This window comes from Nelumbo lutea, chromosome 4, assembly GCF_056320005.1.
Source record: "Nelumbo lutea isolate HS-2025 chromosome 4, American lotus-T2T, whole genome shotgun sequence".
Taxonomy (NCBI): domain Eukaryota; kingdom Viridiplantae; phylum Streptophyta; class Magnoliopsida; order Proteales; family Nelumbonaceae; genus Nelumbo; species Nelumbo lutea.
In genome coordinates, this window is record NC_142687.1 from 75,630,207 (window position 1) to 75,649,624 (window position 19,418).

Below are 19,418 nucleotides of genomic sequence, written 5' to 3' on the forward strand. Positions count from 1 at the left end.
ACCTCACAGCATGTATCAACTGCACGTCAGGAACATCTCCCATACTTGCATGTTATTTTTCATGAGATGTTCCTAATACATAGTGGGACGTGGCTGAGAGGAGCGCTATATGAGCAGCAGATAAAATGGTCAGTGAAAGCACAACTGGCCAAGCGAGTTCTTAATTTAGAAGTTGACTTAGATAAATGTGGAAGGTCAACTTTGTACCATGGGAAGCCAAAGTTAAAAATTTGATGAGCCATCATAATTCACAACGAATATACATTTACATAACATAAAAATTCTTTTTACAACTAATTTTTGAAGAAAAAATAAATAAATTTTGCCAGATGGTCTTTAAAGAAGCTGTTTTTGCCATTTTCCAGACATCCCCAAGTTAAAGACAGAATTTCAACAATCTGTACTGCTTGAACTGGGAGATATCCATTAATGAAGGATTAAGGATATACATGACCTTAATGCATAACAGCAAAACTAGATGAGTGTGGAAAACAAAGACAAATCTAGCAACAGATCTTCAGATAACCATCTTCTGTTCCAACAAGAAAGAGTCGTGAGAAGGGAAGAATAGATATACTAGACAGGAAAGACAAGCTTCTCATCCCACGATCTGCCGTGTACAGTTTCTGGGGTGAAATATGCTGCTGTCCATCCTGCCAATATGACGAAAATGCAATTACATTTGACATGTCTACAAGCATAACACAGTCAAGAGGGAACCAAGAGAGAATGAACAGATATGATACACACATAAATACACAAACACACACAGTAAGGAAATGCAAAATTGCAAAATTATTGGAACAGAAGGAACATTAGCATTCCAGTGGGATAAATCATCAGAAGCTGCACTCCCCTTGTGAGCCTTACAAATATCCAGACCCATAGACATGCAACATACACACAGAAGAATTCCCTCCCCCTTGATGCAAGAATTGCTTGCAAGAATAATTCATAGAAAGGCAATTCGCCTTGACTTACTTCTTTTCCATATCTGGATAATGAGGAAAGGCCAATCTTGTTTCTAGAAATTGAAATTACATCTTGACCCCAGACGGAGAAGTCAGATATACCATCTGAATGGCCTCTGAAAACATTTGAATTTGACAACCAGTTCCTGCAATACAGTGAACATAAATAGCATGTTTAGAACCATTAGCAGATGGAAGGATAATGACTTGTTTAGAATTATTAAAAGAGAAATGTTTCACTTTTCTCATTCTCAGCTCTAGTACTAGCAACTATTATTTTATTATCCAATGAAGAATATTCAAATAACATTACTAAAACAAAAGCTAATATGTAACAAGAGTCATTAACTGTCTTCTAAAAACCAAGGGCTCATAAGTGTAGGATGCCTTCCAGAAATGTTCAAAGTTTATAAGATTTTGGTTACAAGAAATTAGTATCTCGGGCTAAGTGAAACATAAATAAAAAATTCAGTGTATACAAATAATAACTCTAAGATAGTGTTTCGATGAGTGGTTATCCCCTTTTAGTCTGTTTGGTTACACTTCCAAGTGGTCCACTTATATGAGATCAAATCAGCCCCCACAAGATTGCCCCCCACAACGTCCCACAGAACATTCCCGCCATGTATTGAGAACATCTCCCGATGATGACATCATCATTTCTGGTATTATCACCGGGAGATGTTCTCAATACATGGTGGGGATGTGTCGTGGGACGTTGTGGGGGCAATCTTGTGGGGGGCTGATTTGAACTCCACTTATATCTGACACTTCGTTCGGATTAGCAAGCAATTGAATCACAACTTATCACTTATTAATTGGCCATATCAAAGTTGTCAGACTTGGACCAAAAGAAAGCCAGTAAGCTCACTGGATCACAGTTTCACCATTTAACTGGACTGTTAGACCATTCAGCCCATAAGAATCATCAAAAAACCAGGACCCAGAAGCTCACTGGTACAACCATCCAGTCTGGTCTGAACTTGACAACACTGTTCCATGTGAGTGTTTTTCTTACTTTTAACCTTTTTAAAACTTTCATGATGATGATAATGCCCCTCGTACCCATGTTCAAAGAGCATAAATTACAATAACCACTCTGATTAATAACTTCAATATGATGGTCTAATGAGGCTTCAAATGCAAACTGCTTTGACATAAAAACTAGCTCTTATTCAATAAGATCTAATCAGACTTCAGAGACATCACACTTTAAGACTTACAAACACCACCTAAGTGCTACCATTCTTGTGCAAAGAACATTCTAAACTAAGGGTCCGTTTGGTTCGCATCCAGGACTGGAATCGGAATCACCTATTCCTGATGCCTGTTTGGTTCAGTCGGGAATCGGAATCGAAATCGGATTCCGATTGTTATTATTAGGTTCAACTAGAAGCCGGAACCGGGATCATTCAAAAGAAGAAGAAAGAAGAGAGGGGAGGAAGAAGCTGCTGCTACTAATACCGCTGGCAGCAATAGAGGGGAGGAGGAAGAGGGAAAGAAAGAAGAGGGGACGGAAGACGAGGGAAAAAAAAGAAGAAAGGAGAGGGGAGGAAGAAGCTGCCACTGCTAATACCGTTGGCGGTATTTGCAGTGATGGCGGCGACAAAGGGGAGAAGGAAGAGGGAGAGAAAGAAGAGGGGGTGGAAGAAGAGAAGAGGGGAAAAAGAAGAGGAAGAAAAGGAAGAAGAGAGGAGATACAGGGGAAGGAATCCAGCCGGCAACTGGTCTTACCCCACCGAGATGGTGGTTGGTGCCAGCCAGCATCGGATAGAGGAAGGCCTGTGAAACCTTCAGGCCTTTGGTCAAACAGGAAATGGGGGCTTTTTTGTCAAAAAAAAATAGAGGGGGAATGGGAATCGCATTCCTGTGGAGGGGGGTGGGGGGGAGATGGCCATTCCCCCATATGGGGGATTTCCGATCAACCAAATGGTTGGAAACGGAATGGACCATTCCAATTCCGACTCCAGGCGCCTATTACCACAAACCCCCTAAAAGTTGGCGAAACACTATTCTGTTCTTCATGTTCAAGAAGCTTGTTCTTCAAGACATCAAGCATCAATCAAGTAGATACTACAACCTAATATTGTCCTATATCTTTTAGATTAATCACTAAGATTGGAAATGCAGTTATCACATTACCTGGACAAGAATCCAATATGTTGGTTTGACTCGATGGTTTTGAATTCCATAATTGAATATTTAAGCATGCCACAAAAATAAAACAGTAAAAAGCATCTATGAACTCAGATTACCTTCTGAGGTCCCAAACTCGCAAAGTCTTATCAAGAGAGCTGGAAATAAGCAAATGATCCTCTGGTGCAGCCAACTGCACATATGAAAGGGGTGATGAAACTTTCTTACAACTTAGAATATGGATTTTCTTTAACAAATTATACTTACCTTTGTGATATACGCATCATGAGCCCTCCAAAAAGCAATAACACTTCCACTCCTTGCATCAAGCAGCCTGCAATGACCAGAATTTAATCCAGCTGCAATCCAGGATGAAGAAGTTGTTGTGTTTGATTGCATGTTGTCAGAACCACATGAGCACAAAGCAGAGATAAGAGAAGAGAAAGAGGATTCCAATAATTCACTTTTCCACAAGTGAAGTTGCTGATCTTGAGCAACATCAATGAATCTACACAAAGAAATTACAGCTTGAAGATTTGTGCTACAGTGAATATCTTTGACTTCAATTATAAATGCAACACTTGCTCCAAGAAAAACCAGTTACCTCAAAGAACCATTTCCCATGCCAGCTACAAGTTTATCAAAAGAATCCAAGTAATGCATACAGGTGTACAAGCACCCACCAAATGCACTTGTCAATATTCCACCAGATAACACATTGGAATTAAGTATGTTAGCCTGGTCTGAGTTCATCCTTGATACAGAGAATCCAGAACTCATAAGATGTGAGGAATTTTCTGATGGTTCAGCATATGCTGATATCAGCTTTCCAGTTTTGCTATTCCATATATGTATTGTTCCATCGCAAGAAGCCACCCTTCCAGTAGAAGACAAGATGCAAATGTCGTTCACCACCTGAAAGTCACACCACCAACAACAAATGAATAGCATAATTACAGGCAACTTATCAAACACAAAACCAGAAAGACAAAAGCAAAACTCCATGCATAAACATATAGTTTAATGCTTTACGACCCAAGCATAACATGGCCTCTGAGCACACAGAAATTGAGAAATGGTCCAAACAAGACATAATGATGCAAATAAAAAATGTCTGACAATGAAGTTAGCAAATATTTCTTTGCACTTGATTGTCAGAGTGGAAGTCCACTTTGAGCCCATCAGAGCTTAACTTTGATGGGTGTTCTCTAAGTAACCAACCTTCAGGCTATATATGCAATTACTTGGTTTAGAGTTAAGGTTGGAAGGAGACTCCATACTCCTGGCTGACTCTGCAATAGGGCAGAAGGTCCATAGTGTCTGAGACATTTTATTGAGGAAAAACCTTGTTTCAGATTAAATAATGCTATCATGCCCAGACAATAGAGAAACCAGCAGGAAAACAGAGGAGAAATAAGAGCGATAAGAAAAGATAAGAAGAGAAAGGAGAGAAAGATGAGGAAGAACCAAAGGCTGATTTGGACTGATTGATTTCTCCTGTCCAAGTCAGATGATATTTTATAGATTACTCAAAAGAGATTACAATGACCAGCATGCCCCTGGTTAAGTATGGGGCACTTACCAAAGACAGGACATAAAGGTCTAATTACATAACATTAAATCATAATGTAAAGGCCAAAATAACCCCCAAAAAGTCATCCGCTAACAAATAACTTGTTGAATGGACTCCAAGGTCTGCTTATTTTAGGGATATAGTCTAGAAGTCTAGACAGAGGACCAATATATGTGTGCTCTTGAGTTGCTCTGTTTTATTTATTCATTTATTTACTTTTCTTCCTGATTCTCTATTCACCATTCATTTTAGATCTTGGCTTATCACTTCAGAACAGGATCCAACATTTCTGGGTAACCCCTTGGAGTCAATGCTGTTTGATATTGTTCCACTCTACATTCCAGCTTTCAGGTTCTAAGTAGTGTACATATCCTTTGAACAGGAAAGGTCCATGTATGCAGCATTTTGCTAAAGATCTTAAAAATAATATCATAACTCTTAGAGTTTGAAAGAAAACAATACCCAACCATTACTTCGCTAACAGGTAGGAATACTCACTAGAAGCCTACTTAATGACATCAAACAGATCGATTTTCAAAGACAAGATGGTAATGAATGGAATTATCCTCAGAAAATATGAGAGGTCATAATCTCTGCTTCATTGGAATTCATCTCTGTAATATGACTTGAATGAGAAAAAGAACCTTTAGAAGAAAAACACCCTTTTGAGAAGAAATGACTGTCTAGAAAGTTGCAAAAATTCAAAAGAAAGTAGGAGAAATCAGAGTTCAATAAGAGAGAAGAAGAAGGTGGCGGCAACTTGGGTTCAGAGAGAGAGATTTTCGAACATAATCTCTTCTCTTACTCCCTTAATTCTATTTCATTAAGTTAAACTGTAATTTACAGAGAAGCCCCTAGTTGGGCAGAAAATTAAAAAGAAATAGCATAAGAAAGAATAAAGCTCATATTAAGGTCCATTACAACAAAGAACATAAAAGATAAAAAATGATAAATAGCCTATGGGCCATTCGGCCCATCTTCTCTACACTCCCCCTCAAGCTGAGCATAAATGTCAATCATGCCAAGCTTGTCAGTATCATGCTGAAGTTTAACCTTGGGAATGCCCTTTGTGAGGAAATCAGCTAATTGTCTTTCAGAGGTGATGAAAGGTAGACACACTTCTCCAGAAGCCACTCTTTCCTAAATGAAGTGCCTGTCAACTTCAATATGCTTAGTTATGCCATGTTGCACTAGGTTGTGAGCAATGTTGATGGTGGCTTGATTATCACAATATAACATCATTGGCTTATCATGCTCAATACCCAGTTCCTCCATCAAGAATCTAAGCCACAATAGTTCAAAAACTCCATGAGTCATGGTTCTGTATTCTGCTTCGGCTGAAGATAGAGCAATAACTAATTGTTTCTTGCTTCTCCAAGAAACAATATTACCTGCCACCAAGTTACAATACCCAGAGGTAGATCTTTTATCATCAATGTTTCCAGCCCAGTCAACATCTGTGTAGGCTTCAAGTTTCATATGGCCATGCTTAGCAAATAGAATTCCCTTTCCAAGGGAGCCCTTCAAATAACACAGAATTCGCTCTGCTACTGCCATGTGAGTATCCCTGGGAGCATGCATGAACTGACTGATGCAACTGACAGCATATGCAATGTCTGGCCAAATCATGCATAGATAAAAAAGTTTTCCAAGTAGTCTCTAGAAGACTCCCTTATCTTCTAACAATATTCCATCTTAAGCAGAGAGTTTATGGCTCATCGATAGGAATAGCAACTAGTCTTGCACCCATCTTCCCTGTTTCAGAGTGCAAATTAAGAACATACTTTCTCTAAGAGATAAGGATCCCATCCTTGGATCTAACAACTTCTATGCCAAGAAAGTATCTCAATTCCCCTAGATCTTTAATCTCAAACTCTGTATGAAGGAAAGATTTGAGATCATTAATCCATGAGACATCATTACCAATCACAACAATATCATCAACATACATAATCAGGTAAACGGCCAAGGATCCTCTCCTCTTCACAAAGAGGGTACGATCAGACAGTGTCTGTACATAGCCAAAGCTAACAAGGGCAGCCCTAAACCTTTCAAACAATTCTCTAAGGGACTGTTTGAGTCCATAAAGAGATTTCTTCAGCCTACAGACCTTTTCTTTCATATTTGTTTCATACATCCCTAGAGGAAGAGACATATAGACCTCCTCATGTAATTTTACATTCAGAAATGCATTCTTTACATCCAGTTGATAAAGTGGCCAGTCTGCGTGTGCAACCAAAGATAGCAGAACTCTCACAAAAGTCATCTTGGCAATAGAGGCAAAGGTCTCCAGATAATCAATCCCATATGTCTGCGTATAGCCTTTTGCAACCAGCCTAGCCTTGTACCTTTCAATGGTGCTATCAGCATGATATTTGATAATAAAAACCCACTTACAGCCCACTGGATCCTTCCCTTCAGGCAAATCAACCACTTCCCAAGTGTCATTCTTGTGCAGGGCATCAATTTCTGTTCTCATAGCATCCCTCTATTCTAGAATATTAAGAGTTTTTAACACAGACCTGGGAATTAGGTTAGAAGCAATAGAAGAAAGGTAGGCAAAATATGAAGGAGAGAGCAAACTATAAGAAAGGTGTTTGAAAATGCAATGTGCAATACACTTCTTTTTTCCTTTCCTAATAGTAATGGGGATATCAAGGTCTGGGAATGATGGTTCCAAATGGGCTGTAACAGTACCTATTGTCTCATCTATAACTGGAAGTGCATGAGGCTAATGTGTTGTAGGGGAAACAATCTGTTCATTTCTGGTTTTCTGCCTTTGGTACAACCTGGGATTAAAAAGAGGGTGAGAAAGTAAAAGAGGAGGAATAAGAACACTAGAATGAGAGTGAAGTGACTAATCCTCCCTTGACTCGTTTGAATGAGGAAGAGACTTAGCAAAAGACTCAACTGGGACAGGAAGAGGAAGAGCAAACACCTATGACAAGTCCTCCCCCTTTGGACAATGTCTCTCCAGAGAAGAACCATAAAAAGAAGAAAGCTCATCAAAGGTGATATCCATTGAGACATACCATGTGCCAGTCTTCGGATCAAAACAACAATAACCCTTCTATGTGGGGGAATAACCAAGGAAAATACACTTATGGGCTTTTAGTTCAAATTTATGTCTCTGGACACTTGGGATATGTACATAACAAGTGCAGCTAAAGACACGAAGAGGAATAAGAAAAAAATCCTTGTTCGGATGAAGAAGGCTGAAGGGAGACTTAAACCCTAAAACCTTGGATAGCATACGGTTTATAAGGTAAGTAGCAATGAGAACAACATCACCCCAAAATTTTGTAGGGACATGTGAGGCAAATAGAATACTTCTTGCAACTTCAACAATATGTCTATTTTTTCTTTCAGCAACTCCATTCTGTTCTGGGGTCCTAACATAGGAGCTTTGATGAATAACCCCTAAATCAGTGAGATGGCAGGTCAGGTTTTTCTCAAAATATTCTTTTGCATTGTCGGATCTGAAAATTTTAATTCTGATATCAAACTGGGTTAGGAAAAATTCATGGAATTGCCTCACAAGTCTGGGAACTTCATAACGGGACTTCATCAAAAATATCCAAATGAACCGAGAAAAGTCATCAATGAACAAGATAAAATATTTGTAGCCACCCATAGAAGGTAAGTGGTAAGACCCCCACACATCAAAGTGCACGATATTAAAATGAGAAGAAGATCTTTTATTACTCAGAGGATAACTATTTCTACAATGTTTTGACAGTTCACAAGACTCACAATGAAGATTGGACAAACTAATTCCCTTAAACAGTTATGGGAATAAATGACTTAATGTTGAAAAAGAAAGATGACCAAAACGAAAATGACATAACATGACTCAACTGATGGACTCTGTAGATGTAGACCCAAAAGCAACTTTTCTAGGTTGTTCATGGCATTGTCCAGGAGTATGCAGTTTAATGACCCAAAATGACAGAACACCACTCCCAATCACCTTTTGAGACTCCTGATCTTGAAAAACGCAAAAGGAAGGGAAGAAAGTTACACAACAGTTTAATGACTTAGTTAGGCTACTTACAGATAACAAGTTTGTATTTAGTATGGGTACATGAAGAGCAGAAGGAAGAACCAAGGAGTCTGTAGCCTTGATGGTTCCCTTGCCGGAGATAGGGGCAAGAGAGCCATCGACTAGGGTGATTTTGTCACATCCAGGAAGAAAATCATATGAAACAAACAAAGTAGAAAGGTTGGTCATATGATTAGAAGCACCAGAATCAATACTCCAAGGGATCCTACGATTACCTGAAATGGTTGCATGTTTGGCAGAAGCCCGTATACCTGAATGAGAAAATGCAGAAGATGTTGAATTTCCTGGAGGGTTGGAAGAAGAAGTCACACCCTCTAGGTGACTGATCATCCTCCCAAATTTCTCATATTTTGCCTTCATAGCTGCTAACTGCTCACTAGCCGTCATCTCTTCAGTTTGGTATCTGTCACTATCTGGACCAGTAGCAACATTAGCACTCTCTGCCTTTATATTATCAGACTTCTTCTGAAATCGAAGTGGTAGGAGCTCAGGATGCAATTTCCAACACGTCTTTAGTGTGTTTTGGCTTTTCACAATACTCACAGATGATCTCTTTCTTCCCTGAGCTACCTGGACAAGACTTCTTCTGAAATCGAAGTGGTAGGAGCTCAGGATGCAATTTCCAGCACTCGTCTTTAGTGTGTTTTGGCTTTTCACAATACTCACAGATAATCTCTTTCTTCCCTGAACTACCTGGACAAGACTTCTTCTGAAGTCGAAGTGGTAGAAGCTCAAGGTGCAATTTCCAGCACTTGTCTTTAGTGTGTTTTGGCTTTTCACAGTACTCACAGATAATCTCTTTCTTCCCTGAGCTACTTGGAGTCCCTGCAACCCCCTTGGGTTTCACTCCCATATTAGCAAAGTGATCATTTAGACCAGCCCCTTGGACCTGGACAAGTCTTCTGCTTTCTTCACTACTTACCAAGGCATGCTTGAGACAGTGAAATACTATCCTTGGATAAAATATTTTGCTTTGTAATGTCGTACTCTGGATTTAACCTTGTCAAGAACTCAAACACCCTGTTTCTCTCAACCAGTTTTCTGTAGGTCTCAGCATCATTAGTAATGTCCCAAGCTACAGCTTCTATCAAATATATTTCTTGACATAAAGACTTCAACATTGAGAAGTATACAACTAATGGTTTCTCCCCCTGTCTCAAATTCTTCACATCACTTCTCAACGTGTAAACCATGGCCATATTTAATTTTTGGGAATAGGTTTTAGCAACACTATCCCAAATTTCCTTTGTTGAATTCATCCACAAATAGTGCTGACTAATTTGTGGTTGCATTGAGTTCACAAGCCATCCAATAATAGTATAATTTTCTTGCATCCACTTTTCATATGATGGATCATCTTCCGAAGGAGCCTTTTTGCTCTCGAAGATAAAACCCCATTTGCCTCTACTACAAATATGAATCTTTACTGATTGTGACCAAGCCAGATAATTAGTTCCATCCAGCTTGATTGTGGCCACAGCCAATAGAGAGTCTACAGAGGCTCCCGGAACCTGTCCAGATTCAGGAACATGCTTGTTTTCAAAGTCTGAGAAGTTCATCTCCTTAAATACTTCAAAAATGACTTCAAGCAACTTCGAATAACAACAAATGAAGACAAAACAAAAACTGTGTTGTGAGCCAACCTCTATCCAACCGTACCAGTAACTTGCGTCACACTCGGAAGTTGGGAGAAACAGAGAAAACTCAGCCACTCCTTATAGACTTCACAGAACACCAATCCACTTGATTCGATCTTCAAGAAGAAGAATGAGAAGGCCTTCAGTCACTGAGCACCCAGGTCAAACTCCCTATGGGGCCCACAAACAGATTTCTCCAAAAAATTAGGGTTTCGGGCAAACACACTTGAATCTATCAAGAGGACGACCAATCCCCTTCTCTCCAAAAACCACTAACAACTGGGCTGAAATTGGTTTCTTTAACTATTCATACAATTCAATTCTCCATATACACTATGTATGGGAAAAAAATGTGAAAAAAAAGGGAAAAATGAGCCTACTCTGATACCAAGAAGAAAAACAGCCTTTTGAAAAGAAATGACTATTTAGAAAGTTGCAAAAATCCAAAAGAAAGTAGAAGAAATCAGAGTTAAAGAGGAGAGAAGAATGGCCCAGAGTTTAAGGCGGCGGCAACTTGGGTTCAGAGAGATATTTTCGAACATAATCTTTTCTCTTACTCCCTTAATTCTATTTCATTAAGTTAAACTTTAATAATTTATAGAGAAGCCCCTAGTTGGGCAGAAAATTAAAAAGACATTACATAAGAAAGAATGAAGCCCAAATTAAAACACATTACAGCAAAGAACATAAAAGATAAAAAAGGATAAACATCCTATGGGCCACTCGGCCCATATTCTCTACACCTTTGTTATGCTACTCATATTAGATGATACCACCAACCCTATCAAGTAGAAATCTATGGTTACATCATGATGCTTCCACGCATGGTTCAAAGTATTGATACACCCTGATATGCCAGAAGGGGTTTATCAGTCTTAGGCCTGCCTACCCAGTGAAATTGGTCAAAGCTCCAAAACACCATATTTCGCATATCAGTGACCTATCAATACAATACATTTCGGCCAATACGTTGCAAAATTTTGATCCTTGCTTCCTTTTTTCTACAATATTTGACATGAAATTACAACATTCACAACATGTTTACTATTTCCTATATGACCACAATTTGCCCTCACTTATTGAACCTTGGTCAGACTGTCAGAGCGAGACTCCATAAAGCCCCACCCTGATAAAGGGTCTATCAGATAATATGAAATCAGATATACCTAGATCCCGATTGATCCATTAACATTCAAATTGAATCTTATCCATCAAATTTAGATCATACTTGGACAGGATTCAGATTTTGAACACCCCAAGGCTTTGCTAGTACTTTCTCTTTCTTTCTAACCCCCCGCCCTTCAAATAAACTGAAAATGACACTTTTAGGTACAACCAGAACATTGGATACTGACATTAGGAACTATTTTCCTATTTGCATGGATTAGCCTATTAACAAAATAATTGGAAATTATAAAGCGATAAGATTTAACTGAGCCTTCACTCAATTAGTAAAGCATGGTAGTTTTTTTTTGTTGATTTACAGTTGGTCCAGAATCTCCATTTGAATGCCAATTGATTATTCAACCAAGGTTATTTGGTCTCTGAAAGGAAGACATCTTTCATTGTGAACGGTGTCATGAATGCAAATTTTTAGTTCTAGAGGGAAATAAGCTATAATTTCCTATAATTTGAATGCCAATTTTTAGTCATCATAAAATTTTTTGAGAAAGAATGAGGAAAGAGAAAAACAAGCTTTCCTGCATCAAAAAATGAACAAACTTTTATGAACCAGATAGCATAAATTTCTCAAATCTATCCAAAATTCAAGTGCAGGAAACAAACCTCATCATGGCCATAGTAACCAGAAACACATTCCATTCTTGACAATTCCCACTTCTGAACGGTTCCTTTGAATCCTGGACCAGCACCTCCAGTGAAAACTGTACGCTCATCATCACAGACAACTAATGATCTCAGTGCTCCAGGATGTGAACGGATGGAGTAAATAATAGATGCTCTGATCTTCCATGGAAGTTCATCTTTTATTCCCCCAATGCGACCAAGAAAATCAGGGCCATCCCAACTAGTAGCAGGACTAGGGAACCAAAACCAAGGTTCAGATTGTCCAGGATTTGATTTAGATACTTGAATGGCATCTGAAACTGGATGAGCAACATCTAACTGTTTATTAGACATAAAGTTCTTTGAACTCCTAGATCCTTGTGACTGTGGTATTGACCACCCAACACCATTGAGCAACAGTTTAGCTGGATTGTACTCAGATGCTGAGATCTTGCTGAATAAGGGCCTTTGAGGATTTATATTTTCTGTACCACTTCTAGATGCTTCCCCTGTGAATTCCCACTGAACCACAACAGAAAAATGAAGGGCAAAACATGTCATCCATCTTTATCCACTAATGAATGCAAGCATATACATGGCAGTGTGGAAGAATTAAGCACACCTTCCAGTTATGGGCTCGTTGGAGGAATTGCTCTAGAAGTAACCATGTAGCACAGCACTGACGAAGCTTCTCTATACCAAGAAGAGAAGCAAAGGAAGGATATAGAAGCAACCTGCATAAATCCTAGGGAATTCACATACAACAATATGATAAAAATGATTGTAAATTGCAATTAAATCAATTTGTTCCATGAAAAAAAAAAAAAAAAAACAGAAAGAAGATGAGATTGAGAGGAAGTAAGACATACACAAGGTCCATGCGGCTTTCTATTTGAATATCTTCATTTAATTTTGACTTGGAGATCTTTAAGCTTCTACCAGAATAACTGGATCCCCTGGTTGTTTCTTGAGAAAAGGCTAGTTCATCAAATAGCTCTTTGAGTTGTGGCAGGATGTGCAAAGCAGCGAATTCTGGTCCAATACGTCGACAAACAGAGATAAGAGCAGTAGCAGCAACCTATCCAGAAGAGGTAATATTTCATGATTGAAAAACTAATTAGTTGGCATGTGAAGAGAGGAAAAAATGAATCACCTGTATTTTACATTTAAGCAATTAGACTAGACAGACAAAGGAGCGGATAATAAAGTCCTGAGTTAAAAGTCAGATAATTACATTTTTCAGTGTTTCCAGCTAAAGCTACCTTATTTTAAATATTTTAAGAAAGTTATCTGGAATGGAAGTGCCATCTTATAGTCAATGGTCCCATTTGCAAGTTATTGGTCTACATGGAAAGAATGCAAGTGGGAATCCTTCAAAGCTCGGAAAGACTTTTAGTGTGCCTTTGTTTGGATGTTAGTAGTTTTTTGATGGATTGGATTATTGTTTTCGATGAGTTTAGGTGATAAGAAGGTGACGCACCTTCTTCTTTATGTATTCTTACATACAAATTACAGTTATACATTTAATAAATTTTTTTACTACCATAGAAAAATTTGTAAAAAAAAAGACAGTTTTTTCTGGAATCAGTTGATAAACTAAAACTACAGTGGTATTCTTCAGTTAATTTCTATTGGGATAATTTCTTAAGTTTTCAAATATATACAAGACCTGTAAAACTAGAACAAGGACAATCACAAAAAGAAGGAAATAACTCAACAAGAGAGATAATGTGAAAACCTGTAGCACTGAAAGGTCCAAATGTGTCTGCATAAGAACCTTAACATGAAGACAAGTTTGGTCCTGTAAAATTACAGCATATGCATTATCAATTACTGTACAATAACTTGTACAGTACATGAAAAGGAAAACTGATTCCTTACTTGAATCAGCTCCTTGACGACTGTCTCCTTTGGCAAGATTGCTACAAGACCATCCAATGTCATAAGCCCATCAATAAGGGCTAAAGCATTCCAACTCTGCATAGGTTCTGGCTTATTTACATGTGAAACATCAATACAGGAAAGAACAATATTCTTCAACAATGGTAGAAGCTGCTTGACAATAAAGCTCTCTCCCAAAAGTCCACCTGGAATGTCAAAGAAAAGCTAGGTTACATATTGAATATGCCATTTCAAGCCAGGGAATGATTCCTACATCTCAATGAACTGAAAATACCAATTCTAACCAGGACATCAATTCCACCAGCACAAAGTCCTTTGCCAAAACACTGAAGTAGAGGTAAGATTGTCTGCATTGTGATGAAAGGTCACTAAACAACAATATGTTCATCTGATATGAGAAAAAAAAAAAAGAAAAAAGGAAAAAAGCACCAAAACTGCAATTATAAGAATCTCCTATAAATTCTTTCTTTTAAATGGACCATCCCCAGAACCTTTAAGTCCTACAAATCAACCTTTGGGGAACCACAGAACAAAACTGACCTGATGAACTGTAATAGGTATGCCAAGCTCTTCACTAGAACCAATAAGCAGCACAGAGGCAGAAGAAGCTGAAATTTTAAGAGGTGAAGCATATAAATTTGAGATGACTAACGGATGTATTGCCCCCAAATATGATTGTTTACCAAGATGTTTCCAAATGTCCTGCACAAATGAGTCTTGGAGGAGAGAAACCTTCAAATGTGTATAATTTGTAGCCTGAAATAAACATTTAGATAAGTAGAAAAGTTAGTATGCAAACATAAAAAATGCAATTTACAGAAATACATACTAGGTTTCTAACCAACCTGCAGAATCTTCTGGATAGAAGGCAGGACCAATGTCTTTATTGCTTGAGGCTTCAAGCATTTCAACAATTCTTTAAGTAGCAAAAAAGCCCAATCAGCTTCAGTATCTGATGAAGGGGTTGCAAGAAGTGATAAGCAATAGGGAGCACACATTTCAGCTGCAAATTTTCCCATGGTTTTCAAAGCTCCTTGTTTTGTCAACTTTGCAGCATATTGAAGACGGGATCCATCTTTTGCTAAAAGATGAAGTGGCGCAAGAAACACATAAGATGACCTGACTGTTTCTGGGAAGTATGGTGATTCTAAAAGACTTTTTGCTGAAGGCCTCCTAATAAAGAAAAAATAAATAAAAGAAAGAAATTAGACTAGGCATATAAAGGAGTTCAGAAAATTAACAAGACAAGGAAACAAAATATCAGTTACGCATTAGGACTGGAAGCTTTTACCTCCTCCAGTCCCTCTCAATACAAGCTTCAACAAGTACTGCAGCTTGAGGAGGAAGTTCCTGCATCAATCCAGGTAAAACACCACTCTCCATGTATGCAGCTAATGAGATTGGATTGAAAAGTGGCCTCTTCAAATAAAGTTCTGCTAGAATACACCCAAAAGAAAATAAATCCTCTGCAACAATTTCAGAATTGGTTCCCATAACAGATGATTTCTGTCTCCAAAGCAATAACTCATGAAATCCCATGGAACCATTATCATCCACCTCAAAATATTCAAGAAGACTACTTAAGTCAATATCAGGTGATTCTACAAAACTATTGGCACTTCTAGGTGTTTCAGATATCACAGTTTCAAAAGTCTCACTCGGTCGCTCTTCTGCAAAACTCTCAATAAGATCTCCTTGATGACAATGATAGAGATGACTCAAATGCCAAGCTTGTTCACAAAATGAAGTTGCAGCTTCTAAGTCTTGTAAGCAAGCAGTTTGGGAAAGGAGAGATTGTTCGGGCCTGAATTCATCTGCTTGATGCTTGGATGCCACTGGTTCTTTAGAGATATCACATGGATGTGGGGCAACGGCACCCCGGCGGATGGGGTGCGGTAGAGTAAATAGCTGACGACGTCCCATTGACCTTGGTTTTGTGGGGTCAGATGAGGGCAGCATGACATTCTTGGCAGCAATAGCTGCTTGACCTGACATCTTGTAGCCAAAGGTGATATCAATCCAATGATGGATTTGCTGTGAGACCCTATTGCTTTCTAATGCATCTCGATGCAATTTGATGAACTCCTCAGGACTACTAACCCAGGAAGGCACTGCCAGATCACTCATACCTGAATGAAGAGAAGAGAAAATTCGAGGATCAGAATAAAACTCTGGAATGCACTCATCAGGGGTCCACTGATAAAGCCTTTGCATATTTGAAGGATACTCATTAGGCTCATAAACTGAGCGAACAGCCTTACGTAATATGCTCAAGGGTAACCTTCTAGCTTTGTAACTGCAGACAGCCAGCTCAGAAAGGCATTCATCTGAAACATGATGAGGGATTTCTGATGTAGAATATGTGAAGTCCAGTTGTTCATCACCTTTTGCCAACCTCCACTTACTCTTGCTTAGATCTCGCCAACCAGCTTCAGAGTTCTCATCAGGTTTCACACTGAAATCTATTACCCATGGCATTACTGGGTGGAACGTGTGATCCCCCCACCTTCTCCCGGCTAATCTATTTAAGACAAGGAGGTAATCATAGTTACTCAATTCACCCTCCCACCACCGCTTGAAATCTGAGAACCAATCTATAGAAGGAGAAAGTTTCAAATCAGCATAAAGACCTTCACAAGGACAACCTTTAATGCAGCAACCTAATCTTGGGGAAGACATAACAGGTGGATTTGTTTCATTTCTTGAGATTAGGTTATCCTTCAAACAAGGCTTATCAGAGATACACAACCAAGACCAACACGAACTGGTCAACATTACATTGGAAGGGCATAAATCACCATGAGAAACCCCTAGGCTGTGAATGTAAGATAAGGCTGAGAGTATTTGATAGATTAAGAACTTAATATGCCACTCAGTCTTTAAAAAATGGGGGCTATAGTGCAAAACATTTTCCAATGTATAAAGACTTTTTGGAAGAAATAAATTAATATAATCAAGTGTTGTTAGCAAGCCCAGGACAGGAGCTATGTTTGGATGCCTCACACAACCTGGAATGCTGTTCTCATCAAATGAAGGCATCCCAACTAAACTAAGAAAATTTACACTATCCTGTCCCGTTGGTTTTCCCTCGATAAGGAGGTTAAGCGAGGAAAGTACATGATCTTCCATGGAACCAGATAAGAAATCGCAAGCAAGGTCTTCGATCATAGAGTAAGTACCCCTACCCACATACGCAACTGAAGCTAATGCAGTAATAGTCCTTAAGCATGAAAACCTGCCAGAGTAGCAAAACTTAGAGCCTTCTGAATCTAATCCATCTAGTTCTGTTCTGCCACAATTCAGAGGACACTTGGATATATTCCTCAGGGAGTCTATAACCTCCTTATCTTGATCCATTTCAGATGACTTCATGTCATTGTTCCCATTATTGTAAGTGTCAACATTTTCCAGATAATACCCATCCCTGCAAACAGGAAAATAATGTGAAGTTATTCCACAACTAGAGTTGTTAAATATAGTTGTCTACAAATGTAAAAAGCAGGTTCATCACATTTTCAGATAAAAAGAAGGTGGTTATACGGACTAAATTCATCCCTTCTGTTAAATTTATTTTTCTTTTTCAAAATTTGAGCAACATGTTGAGTTTTTTACTCTAAATTAGATTACATCTCCTACATAAGGGTTTGGGGCTTCTTTTTCTCTTTTTTCTCTTTCTTTCAGAGAAAGCAAAATCTGCAGAGTAGGAAATTGGCTAGCGATGGTAATTCTTTGATGGATTGAGTCCAGAACATGATCAAAATTTTTTAAAAGTAGGTGTTTGTCTAGATTCGCCTGGCTCAGGCATGTTTTGAATAACCAAAAGCACCAAATTAAAATCAGCCAAGCCAATATCAATGTCCCTCTTCATCCGGAACACAACATGGTATCAAAAACCTTTCTACCTATCTCCCTGCTGGCATTTTTATTCTTGTTCTTCCTCTACCATCCATATTTTCCAGTAGACAATTGTAGGAGTTGTAATATTATTTAGGTTTCATATTCTCTTATATTGGTTTCTTTATTACAACTTGGTGTAACAATTCGACTGCAAATAGGGCATGCAGATCATACCCAATTCTGAACCATTTCCACATTTTACCGCAAAAATATCACCACTTACCAAACATTTCTGTAGTTTGTAAGGTGGATTAGATCTATTTTCAACTTCCAGGATTTTTTTATTCTTCAGGCTACTACATGTGAAATATTACATTATAGATTCTCCAGTGTAGCACATTAAGATCTCAAATTTGTAGGCAAAAAGGGTAAGAAATCTAAAAGATGCCCTTACACATATTTTGCTAAGCACTCGTCCTCCTGTCTCGGCACACAGACCAGTAAAAACTGAGTCGAAAGCTCTCCATCGGAACTCGTCCACTGCATTACAGTTTAAAAGACATTAAACACGGAGTAAAACAATAGTAGAACCAACCAGTATATTAATCAGGAATCGTTCAATTTTACAAAACATAATTTGGGGCAAAATCACAGAATTCTGGTGCTGATAAAGAAATTTAAAGCCAAGGGAGCGGCGTGTTCGATACTTTGATTGGATCCAAAGCGAATTGAAAGAAGGGGAAAAGAAAGGGAACGAAGTCCTGAAATAAAATAATAATAATAATAAAGGAAGAAAATCGAAAAAGAGACTGCAAATTTTGTACTTGAACAACGGCCCTAGAGCCGAAGGGGAGAGCTGAATCGGAAATCCCATAGCAAAAGACCAATTTGTCTGAGAAGTCAGACTGGATTCGACGTTGCAGACACTCGAAGCACTTCTGGTTTCCCATATTTTGAAGCTTCAGCCGTTCAATTTCCCTCCATTTTGGCCTTGACTATGCACACACAATGGATGTTGAGCAGAGAGAGAGAGAGAGAGAGAGAGAGAAAAGGAGTCTAGTCGGAATTTTATAATGTGTACAAGTCAACTAGACCCTAACCAGTGCAGACAAGGATTTGCTGAACGGTCGATATTGCATTGTACTGGTGCATTTTGTTCATATCATAGCCAATCGCCGTTTGTAAGGCAGTTTATAGCTGTGGAAGAGATTCCAATCTGACGTGCTAAAAGCGCACACACTTCCGATTAGTGCCTTTCCCTGTGACAGGGTCAACCACACTTGGATTCTTTCTTGTACACTTACCCCTCTGTTAGGTAAGACCGTTAGCCATATATATACAGCAAAGCTCTCTCTCTTGTAGAATTAAGCAGAGCAACCAATCGAAATTACGACTTCAAGAAACCATCTTCGTTATGATTTATGAAGTAGAAAAACCGAAACACTTGACTTAAAACAGAAACGGAATAAAACATACAAAAAGCTTCTTGTATCTCATCTTTGATCCTCTAGCTA

General features: G+C 38.6%; 1 protein-coding gene across 4 annotated transcripts; it reads right to left on the reverse strand.

The window, feature by feature from the left end:
• Nucleotides 1-247: 247 nt before the first annotated feature.
• Nucleotides 248-18,946, reverse strand: LOC148861131 (protein serine/threonine kinase). Of its 4 annotated transcripts, none has more exons than XM_088982209.1 (17): nucleotides 18,729-18,945; nucleotides 18,359-18,444; nucleotides 16,329-17,491; nucleotides 15,359-16,196; nucleotides 14,913-15,240; nucleotides 14,608-14,823; nucleotides 14,342-14,414; nucleotides 14,047-14,252; nucleotides 13,904-13,966; nucleotides 13,035-13,243; nucleotides 12,788-12,899; nucleotides 12,166-12,687; nucleotides 3,712-4,022; nucleotides 3,375-3,615; nucleotides 3,227-3,300; nucleotides 982-1,117; nucleotides 248-653 (listed from the first exon to the last, which is right to left on the reverse strand). In XM_088982209.1, the coding sequence occupies exons 1-17, from the start codon at nucleotides 18,852-18,854 to the stop codon at nucleotides 504-506; spliced, it is 4,854 nt and encodes a 1,617-aa protein (XP_088838335.1). In that variant the 5' UTR covers nucleotides 18,855-18,945; the 3' UTR covers nucleotides 248-503. The 4 variants fall into 4 exon arrangements, with proteins under 4 accessions (XP_088838335.1, XP_088838334.1, XP_088838336.1 ...); XM_088982208.1 differs by having other exon boundaries at nucleotides 14,608-14,675; nucleotides 14,751-14,823; nucleotides 15,359-17,491; XM_088982210.1 differs by having other exon boundaries at nucleotides 3,375-3,441; nucleotides 15,359-17,491; nucleotides 18,729-18,946.
• Nucleotides 18,947-19,418: the final 472 nt, after the last annotated feature.